This window comes from Hippocampus comes, unplaced genomic scaffold (assembly GCF_001891065.2).
Source record: "Hippocampus comes isolate QL1 unplaced genomic scaffold, H_comes_QL1_v1.1 scaffold122, whole genome shotgun sequence".
Taxonomy (NCBI): Eukaryota; Metazoa; Chordata; class Actinopteri; order Syngnathiformes; family Syngnathidae; genus Hippocampus; species Hippocampus comes.
The window spans coordinates 3,859,928-3,869,969 of NW_017842059.1; the positions used below are offsets into that span (position 1 = coordinate 3,859,928).

General features: G+C 41.0%; 3 protein-coding genes across 3 annotated transcripts in view; 1 reads left to right on the top strand and 2 right to left on the bottom strand.

Annotated features, from left to right (window-relative positions):
- The window catches only part of sdhdb (succinate dehydrogenase complex, subunit D, integral membrane protein b), a 13,320-nt gene extending 11,045 nt beyond the window's left edge, over nucleotides 1–2,275 (bottom strand). Inside the window, exons 1-3 of the mRNA XM_019861599.1 lie at nucleotides 2,164–2,275; nucleotides 1,392–1,502; nucleotides 83–233 (exon numbers count right to left, since the gene is read on the bottom strand). Of these exons, the coding sequence (XP_019717158.1) occupies nucleotides 83–233; nucleotides 1,392–1,502; nucleotides 2,164–2,212 (311 nt within the window). The 5' untranslated portion in view covers nucleotides 2,213–2,275. The remainder of the gene's footprint in view (nucleotides 1–82; nucleotides 234–1,391; nucleotides 1,503–2,163) is intronic.
- A 314-nt stretch (nucleotides 2,276–2,589) lies between these two features.
- Nucleotides 2,590–4,350, top strand: timm8b (translocase of inner mitochondrial membrane 8 homolog B (yeast)). Its single transcript, XM_019861172.1, has 3 exons — nucleotides 2,590–2,682; nucleotides 2,751–2,870; nucleotides 3,969–4,350. Exons 1-3 carry the CDS (start codon nucleotides 2,590–2,592, stop codon nucleotides 4,134–4,136), a joined length of 381 nt encoding a protein of 126 aa, XP_019716731.1. The 3' UTR covers nucleotides 4,137–4,350.
- A 116-nt stretch (nucleotides 4,351–4,466) lies between these two features.
- Nucleotides 4,467–8,765, bottom strand: il4i1 (interleukin 4 induced 1). Its single transcript, XM_019861173.1, has 8 exons — nucleotides 7,841–8,765; nucleotides 7,616–7,712; nucleotides 7,322–7,536; nucleotides 7,114–7,226; nucleotides 6,304–6,505; nucleotides 5,967–6,035; nucleotides 5,718–5,841; nucleotides 4,467–5,629 (listed from the first exon to the last, which is right to left on the bottom strand). The coding sequence occupies exons 1-8, from the start codon at nucleotides 7,883–7,885 to the stop codon at nucleotides 4,845–4,847; spliced, it is 1,650 nt and encodes a 549-aa protein (XP_019716732.1). The 5' UTR covers nucleotides 7,886–8,765; the 3' UTR covers nucleotides 4,467–4,844.
- Between the last annotated feature and the right edge of the window lie 1,277 nt (nucleotides 8,766–10,042).

The following is a 10,042-nucleotide window of genomic DNA, read 5'->3' on the forward strand; positions in this document are numbered from 1 at the left end:
CCTAAGGTTGAAATGCACGGCCCGCCACTGGATTCCCACCCCCAATTGTCAACCTTTGACCGTTCAGCTCCTTGCATCTTACCAGTGTCCATGGAGGGTGAGTGCAGCAGCCAGAGAGTAATCGATAGCAGGGCCGGGGTGAAAATAGGCAACAGGCCCCATGGCTAGCAGCAGGATGCTCAACACTCGCTCAGCTGTCCAGTGCAGAGAGGCAGCTTTGGAGCCGGAGCTCGCTTTAAAATATAAGATATAGGCATTGCATTTCAATACATTAACTTGGACAAGACAACATGGGTGGCCACAAAGAATCATGGGTGGGTTGCAGGGAGGCAAAATATACAACTATAGAAATTTGTATAAATCTCACTGTACAATGATTTGGGGTCATCAGAGCTTGAAACTGCGAGTACAATGTGATCGAATATTGTGTGTCCTGGTAAAAATTTGATTGCATGAGCGCGAGTACATATTTTGATTTATGGTTCAAAGCATCATCTTTCATCTGTGATCCATATGGTTCATGTGCCACGGTTCGGGTCACACATGGTCTGCAGATTGGCTGGTGGAAAAAAAATTGCGTGCATTCACATGAAGAGAGCGTGTTCAATCAACACTGCTATAGTAAAGCGTTAGTGGGAATCATATTGAGCGGAAGCGGAGAGCAGCTGGCTTGACTCGTCCCTTCAACTTTCTCAGCTTGCCTTGAAAACAGTTTTTATTGCCATTTCATCACATCATGACCAATATCAACAATGCCATCACAAAATCATATTCAATCTCTAATTAAGGATGCTAAGACATTGTCAGTTGATTACGCTGTCGTACGATACAGCGAGCCGCGAACGGGAGTGTAAATTCTGATGTCTCACGATGATCATGAGAAGGGAGGTGCATTCAAAACTCCTGTTCCTCGAAAGCCATATCCTGGCTGTTTTAGATTCCTCTCTACTTCAACACACCTGATTCAAATGATCAGCTCTGTAGTTTACTCAGGCACTTGTCATGTACGCATCTAGCAAACATTCTGTACTGTACGGATTTTGGTATAGTATACAGTTATTTCTTGTCAAGCCCCTCTTGGCAGCTAATCAAAGTGGAAATAATAAAAGAAAGCAGGTCTTGTAAGCAACCAGCTGCATGGCCCTCAAGCACCAGCATGATAAGTTTGGGTAAACTTTTAAACGTTTCAAACAGCTTTATTTCCAAAACGTGTACACTCTATTCACGCTCTGCAGCAAAAAGTAATGTAAAATACAATTTTGTAATGTATTGGGTGTTTTTGGGCCATGAAAAACGCGCTTCAGTTTAACCGACTACTGCTTTTCATGGACAACCTACTCCTTCCTATTTAGTTCATTAAATCAAGGTTCCACTGTACAGACAACACTGACCGCTTAGGGTTTGGGAAGCATGAATCCTTGCAGTGAGCATGTAAGTCTGCTCCTGATGTTTGTGTGGTAGAATCAACGGCCTTGCCAGCAAAGTGCTTTGGTAGAATAGAGCTGGGGGGAGAAAACAACAAAATGCAGGTATCAGAATCACAATATTAAAAGTGAACATCGTTGAGACAATCGTCTTCTTCTAAAAAAATGAACAGAAATATATTCTACTACAGATATGAATGAGTTGATCACTTCCTGAATCAAAAGCTGAAATGGAAATATTCCCTCGTTAGATAAATATCTACTCGAGAATAATCGTTTCCTTAAGTATACCGTGGTGGTTTTTGAAACACTCACCACATAACACTTGCAAAGAAACGTTTAGTTAATTTGATTCGACGATATGAGCCGAATTGAGAAGCGAATTTTGACATATTAAAACGGGACCCATGATAAGGATTTACTAATACGCAATCCTGACAGATTTACAATGGAGTCTCCTCTCCAGAATCTTCCTCTACATGCGGATCACTTATAATAGTGGGTTACTGTTGATTCCATTCATTTGCTATACAGGGAAACTCTCTTTTAGAGCAATTCAAATTAAATGAAATTAGCTTGATTGATTGAAGTCATGAACTTGAAATGAGCACCACTGTTTTCTGCGTAGCATGCCTTACACACACAGTAACAAGACACTCGGTTGTAGCTCCCAAATGATCTGCCTAATTTGCGAGCAAATTCAAAACAGGAAAGCGATGAGAAAGTTTTGTATTCTTACGGTGGACTCCTCTGCGACAAACAGAAGTCAAGCGCACGATAGCCGCCATGTTGGTCAACTAACCAAGGTCATCCCGGTTTACCCGGAAGTTGTTACTGAAACATCCCAATACAAAGATCTTTTAATTGAGAGAAGATGAATTTCTTCGAATGTTATGCTTACGAAACGCTATTTAAATAAAAAAAAATCAATGACAACAAAAGCCACGACCGTAAACGCATTCATATAGGTTACACAAAAAATCATGCATTGTTTATTTGTTGAATGTGCTTCTTAAAATATGTACTATATAACAATGAAATACCGAGTTGTTTTCCGACAACGCATCTTCTTGAAACAAGTATGCCTTTAGATAGCGTCACTCCTACGTCATCACAAATAAACTGATTTACAAATGTGAATCACCGAATGTCACAGCCGCCAGTGATGTATAGCGACACATCCCATAATTTGTATGTCTGCAGTGGTCTACGCGGACTCGTGAAGCACTGGTCGCACGCACAAGCAGTTTTACCGAAGGTCACTTGATCGCCGCTTGCTGCTACACATTACCGTTGATACTAAAAAAACAGTTCTGTCTATTTAAGATCCGTTTAAGAGACGCAATGGACGGTTTTGACAATCTCAGTGCGTCGGAGAAGGCGGAAGCGACAGAGCTTCAGCGGTTGATTGCCATAGAACAGCAAAAGGCTCAGTTTCAGGCCCAGGTTTGTACCCCAACGTGGACCGTACAGCATACAGTATTCTAATACTGTACTGTGCACGCCGACTGATGACTTGAATGATACCGATATCACATGGACTGCATTAAGATGGTGGTTGGAACATACGCAGAAGCAATGTGAATCCAACGATAGATCTTGTTGCAAGGAGAAATAGTTTGAAATACTGTACATCAGGGGAGTCCAAACTTTTTTGTTTGAGGGCCACATCCATAAAAATGGCTGACTGAAAGGGCCACTTTAAAATTCTTCAACATTTTGAAACACGCTAAAGTCAGTAAAGACAGTAATTATATCTATTTTTTTGTATTGTCTCGTTAATTTCATCAGCTTTCTGTTAAGGTGTTAAGGGCAAATATTTGAGGATGTGTCCAATTTTGTGGGGTGGCCAACAGTCCTCTATTGAACAGAATAGATCCAGCTCCACATTCATAACCAAAACAACAAAAAATAGTTAAGTGACCATGTTTCAGTTTCTTGAGGATCATTAATGTGGTATCTTCATAAATCAGCCATCTAGCACAAAGTGGAAGAAACTATTTTTGCCTCTAAAAATTGAATTATCTTTATTCGCTACGGTGTTACAAAGATAAATTGTGTTATTCTTTTCATCATAAATGGTTTATTTGTATCTTCAAATATCCGGAAAAGTTCTAAGGTATATAAACAAATGTTTTAGTATAAATGGCACCTATTTTTCTGACACCCTTCTCACTCTGCCCGCCTTGACCTTTCGTAACTAACCTTGCTGCCCATGTCAAATATCATTTATTTATGTATGTCTGTATGTCATGTTGTGGGCCGCTGAAATGGCCCCCGGGCCGTAGTTTGACCGCACTCGCCATTTTTTACTGAGGTTTGAATGAAAAAAGCTACTGTGTTAACACAAACTCTAACATTTACTGAAAAGACGCTGTTACCAATATAATTTGAAAACATTAACAAGCAAATCACAGTTACAAACATGAAAAAAATGCAGTATTATTAATATCTATAAAACATGAAGTTAAAATGATTGATTGAATTTTCTGTATTTTAGTCATGATACCCATTTCCATTCCCATCATGTCTGCTTATTTCTAGGTGCACAACTTCACAGACGTGTGCTGGGACAAGTGTGTGGACAGTCCAGGTTCGAAATTAGACTACCGGACAGAAACTTGTCTTGTCAGCTGTGTGGAGCGATTCATTGACACCACCTTGACCATCACCAACCGCTTCACTCAAATGGTGCAGAAAGGCACTCATTGAACAATGGACTGCAGAGACCTTTGTTGGACTTTATTAGCATATTAAAAATATCTATACACAAATGTTTTGGATTCCTAACATGTTTGGGGTTAGGGATGTGAAGAATGACAACATTACTATGATATACTACTGTGATCAGCATGTTTGTTAGCATTTCATGTTTGAATGGTGTGATCATCGAATTGGAACACAAGTAAACTGGCTGTTATTGGTGGAGTGTGGATTTCATCTGGATTTCTTTAGAACACTTATTAATTTGGTTGTGGAATGCATTTGCTTCAACAATTCAATTACATTTGCGTACACATAAACAATGCAGTATATCGGAGTTGTGTAAATTCGTAGAGCTCATCTTATTATCTCAGTTGATTTTGAACTGAACGTAATCTTTTAAAGAAGGTCACAACCAATAGTTACCCAATTGCAAAATGCAAGAACATCAAGCAATTATCTAAACCGCTTATCCTCGCAAGCGATAATGAACATGTGATTCTGTATGCTGAAATATTCCACTTGATTGAATTCTCAGATTTCTGAAACAGAAAGTTGGGGCAAAGAGTCATTGTAACAAATTCACTTCAAAAGTGATCACTGGTGTATTTAAATATAATTGCTTGTTTAAATATTACAACTTTATATACCTATGGAATACAATTGACCGTGACAAATAAAATGCGACGATTTTAAATTATTTTCTTCCCCAACTGATTAGGGTTGAATTGTGAGGCTATTAATATTTTTGGCCGCTCTGAGAGCAGATTTCATGGAAGTTTCTATCCAGCCGTGAGGTAAAGCGGTGTGTTCTCCAGCAAAGTGCACACGTCCCTCGCTCTGGAATAGTTCTCTGGCATAAAGGCCCTGGTAGGGTGTGAACAGGGCAAATGCACCCAAGCTGTAGGGGTCCAAGCCCCACTTCTTCACCAGTCCACCAGTAAATAGAGACCTGATATCCTCTCCATGGATCTTAACCAAATCGTCCAGGACCACAGCCATCAGCTCGTCTTCGCTCACACCTTGAAAGAGGGTGGAATCGTCAGAGCAAGTGTACGATGCGAGCAGAGCCCCTGCGTCTGTTCCTGGGAAACTGTGGCTGGGGTAATAAATGAAGCGTGATGGTCGGTCTGTGATGCTCTTCCCTCCCCTGATGCCCTCTTTCTCCCAAAAGCGCTCCATGAAGCTCAGTATCACTTTGGTGGAACTCGCGTAGTGAACTGAGCGTAGGGCTTCCATCTTGTCCGCAGAAAGCGCTGGCTGGAAGTCAATCAGGAGGGTTGCCTTGGCTGTGGCTGTAATCAGTGCCTGGTCCACCGTCAGGTTAGTCAGCAAACCTGGAGTACGCACGTCCTGGTATGTCACAGTCACGTTTCTGCCTCCTGATTGGTTAATGAGTTTGACCCTGGAGTTGAGGAGGGTTGTGGCGTTCAACATGCCGTAGAAAGCCGTTATGAGGTGGTCAAAGCCATCGGTGACCTCGTAGTACCTGGAAGAAAAGCATCCAGAGTTTGTTTGTTTGTCTTTATATACCGGTATGAATGTGTGTGTGTGTGTGTGTGTGTGTGTGTGTGTGTGTGTGTGTATAATTGATGTCGGACTGGACGTAAAGCATCTCTAGCATGGATGTGTAAAAGAGGCTGTTTTCATTCAGGATGTCTCCAATCATCCGCAACGCACCACGACTCAGATTGCCCTCTTTCACCAAGTATTCCTTTTGACAAACATAACAATAATTATAATCAGCGACAGTAATTCTAATAATTAAGTAATTCAAAACTTTCTTTGGTCACAGTCAACCTAGACTATCCTAGTCGATATGTAGTGCATATTCCTTACTTTCACTGTGTAGGAGTCATACTTTTCCAACATTGCACTACAGCCACTTGTCTGAAGATCATCTCGCACCTGCTCAGAGATTGAAATATTTAGTACAGAAAAATGTATTCTCATTCGCGATATGAAAGATGATCAAATGAGTAAAAATACTAAAATCGAAAGTATACTCCGAGAGCAGGGTATGAATATGAGTCTTCAGGATTGGCAATTTCAATTGATCAGCTCATTGATGGACTGCGATCAGTCAGATCGCACAGGCTTCACCTTCCCACACATCGTGCACAGGAGAAAATGGATGGCGAGATTGACTCGAAGAGAACCCGGAATGTCTACAAACCTTCCACAGAGTCTCACTGAAGAGCTGTGCAGCTGATTTCCCTCTCTCTCCCTCATTCAGGGTGTAATTCAGCACATCATGGTTGTTTGCCACAGCCAAGTTTTTATGAAGTTTCCCATTTAGCAAAAAGTAGGTGTTCATGTCATCTTGGACAAAATGGTTCAAGGGGATTTTTAATTTGGAGACAAAGGAGAGCAGAATCCTGTGGGAAAATATAGCATGTTATTGCAAATAACGTCTACCAGTAGCTACATTTGAAGAAATACATGCAGTTGAATCAGGAAAACAATCACACTTGAATTGAAGTACAACATGAGTTATTTGAATTCTCGATTTTTCGTCTCTTCATCTCTGTGATGAGTTTTTCAACAACAACACCAATTTTTAGCGATGTAATTCGACTGCCTCAAATGCTCCTTCCTTCCATTGTTCAGTGTGATTGTTCTTATAAGGGCGCTTATCCCAGCAGACTCTCAGAGAGAGACAGGGGGAGACTTTGGACTGATCGCCAGTCAATTGTAGAGCAAATACAGACGAACAGCAATTCACGCTCACATCCAACAGCTCAGGAAAATTCACGGTCTTTCCTCTGGTCTCACTTTACCAACTCCACAAAGAAGGACCCGAGAATCTCCGGCCGCTAGGCAGACGTGCTAACCACTATCACCGTGCTGTTACTGCATGTCATCAATAAATTCAGTCAAAGAGAACTGAGCATGTATTCTTTCTTTTCAGCTTCAGACTATTTTCCAAAAAATCATTTATAACAAATGAATAAAATAAAATGGTGTCAAAAGGCACTGTACTCACTTATGAAAGCTGGGGATGCGCATGGCGCCCACCTCTGCGTACCAGCCTTCTCTTGTATTCCTAAAGGTCTCAATGCGTCCTCCAATACGGTGACTGGCTTCTATTATGGTGACCTTTTTTTTGTCCAACAAGTCACATTATCGGTTTTCTCACATTTTCATGAAGCACGAGAGTTTTTTTCTTTTACAAAAGAGAGTTGAGTCACTACCTTATGGCCGGCATCTTGCAAAAACTTGGCTGCGGTTATTCCAGCAATGCCCCCACCAATAATCGCTACGTGTTGAGGTGTCTTTGTGGAGGGGAGTCCTTTATCCACAATATCTAGGAGCTCACTATAGTCGGCATCTTGAAGGCATTCATACAGGGGGTCTCCGGCGATCCCGCTCATTACAAACACCACAACTCCCAATAGAAATAAAGGAACTTGACAGAGGCAAAGAACATGTCACTTTCCCATACATAAAGCACTCCATTTTACTTTATGACACAGATTAATACTTACAAAATTTGCACAGTGACATGTGAGTGATCATCTTGGCAATGGAAGTCCACAGTCTGGATTTCCTTGTTCGGTGAATACTCTGAGAGGGAAATGAAGCCTATAAAGGCAAACATATAATCGATTTTGAGTTCATGGATCCAAATGATGGCAAGTTCCAAAGTTGTCCTTGACATACAGACACAAAAATCAAACTCTGTGTGAAGACCAAGCGTGAATTTCACTTACCTTGGACAAAGGTAATGTCTCATAAGTTGTCATCAGCCTATTCATAGCTGAGGGTGCAAGTGTCCCTGCTGAGCTAAACTCTGAACACGTTTGCTCTCTAAAAGAAGGCACCTTGGAAATCCTGGATGTTTGGTATGTATGAATTTGCGTATATTAATGAGGGACTTTGTGGCTTCAAAGGTCTTCCAGAAACATTTTCCCACACCAGCTCAAGAGTCAACCACACTGAACAAATAAGATTAGTGAGGGTATACTAGTCAGCACAGCCCATTTCCTCCATCTTCACTCATTTTAATACTTGACTCTGCTCATTCGGTATGATTTAAAAGCACTCCATACTGGCAGGTCTGACAGCAGTATTTAGCGCGCACATGCACCACATTAACAACAATTTCCAAGCTTTCTTTAAGTCAGTATTTCATCATAACTGTATTTTAGCTGGAAACTTTATGTTTAGAATTATTATAAGTATCGAGAGGTAATCTTTTTAATCCTATACTTGCCCTTGCTGTGTGGATTAAAAAGCATTAGCATACCTTGTACAATACAACTACACAATTGATTTTTATGAAGTAAAATATTTCATACTCTGCTTTTTTATACCTAACAAAGAGAAGTTCTGAATTTTACGCACCTGGACTCCTTTGTTGCTGGTGCAGAATAAAACCTACACAGGGACTTGCAGTATATTTTTTACATGCCTATGGTTGTGTGGATGATACATTACACTGTACCGGAAGGTTATGAAACTATCTTACAATGTATGGTGGATCCGGTGCTGAACACAGCATAGTTTGAGGTCAAAGGCATATTTTTACTGAGCAATGTTGTCAATAAAAAAAGAGCACGTTGAACAGTGGGCACATCCTTTGTTAATGTATAATGTGCATCACTTTTTCTGATCGTGAACAATGACATGTTGTAAGAAGCAGAGAGTTTGCTATTTGGCCAAAAAGTGATAATGTTCATTTCAAGTCTCGGAAATAATCCCTTTTCGCTGGGTAGAGCCGCTGTGAGTTACAGTACAAACACGTCTAGTCTGCAGCCTTCTGCGACAAGATTGCCACAACACGTGAAGCTTCGACCTTAACTGTCATGGACAGTCGTGTGTAAGGCGTTGAGGTCTTGGAAAGCTTGAAATGAACGCACCATGAGAGGATAAGAAAAAAGAGATAACTGTTCTTAAGATAACTGTTTCCTCTGAATGTGTTGTGTCCACTTAATAAAGCAAATATCATTCATTCATTCATTTTCCGATCCGCTTATCCTCGCAAGGGTTGCAGGGGGTGCTGGAACCTCCTATCCCAACTGTCTTCGGGCAGGAGGCGGGGGACACCCTTAACTGGTTGCCAGCCAAATCGCAGGGCACAGTTGGACGAACAAACATTTGCGTTCACATTCACACCTAGGGACAATTTAGGGTGAGCAAATATCATGCAAATGTAAAAAAAATTAAACTGGTTGGGGGGTTATGGATTGAGATGTTTGTTTTGATGTTGACAGTAAATGCAATGAACACTTTGAAAATGAATGATTTGATTATTATGATTTTTCTGATAGCTTAGCGCGTCGACCTCACAGTGCAGAGGTCGTAGGTTCGATTCAGGCTTCGGCCTTCCTGTGTGGAGCTTGCATGTTCTTCTCGTGCCTGCGTGGGTTTCCTCCCACATTCCAAAAACATCCAGGAAAAAGTGAAAAAAAAATAACGGGAAATGTAAAAATACACTTACATGTTCTTGCTCCATGTGTATGAGGAAATCTTCTGGTACTTCAGCTTCGTAAATTCAGGTTTAGTGCCACTGCATTTTGAACCACCTGCCTCTGCATCTTGCTGCAGGATGGGACCTAGGTCAAGACAGAAGTTGGGGAGTCCTCCCCGGGGCCAACTTGGTCACATTTTGTACTTTTCATGAGTCCTTGCGATCATATCAATGATAGTTAAAAATACCCAGGTATAATCAGATTGATTTCTTATTTCTTCTCAAGGTTGTTCAATTGTGAAATTAAGTGATTTCACGTCCTGGTGCTCAAGAAATAAGGTAGTCAGAACCGCGGCGAGTCCCCTTCTGTATCGGCTTGAAATAAATCTTCGTCCCCTACCAAGTTCACTGTTGTGGAGTTGAATTGAGTTGGAATACAACCAAGTAAAACAAATACACATAAAACACACAACAATTCATAAAAAAAATCTGCCTACAAGCG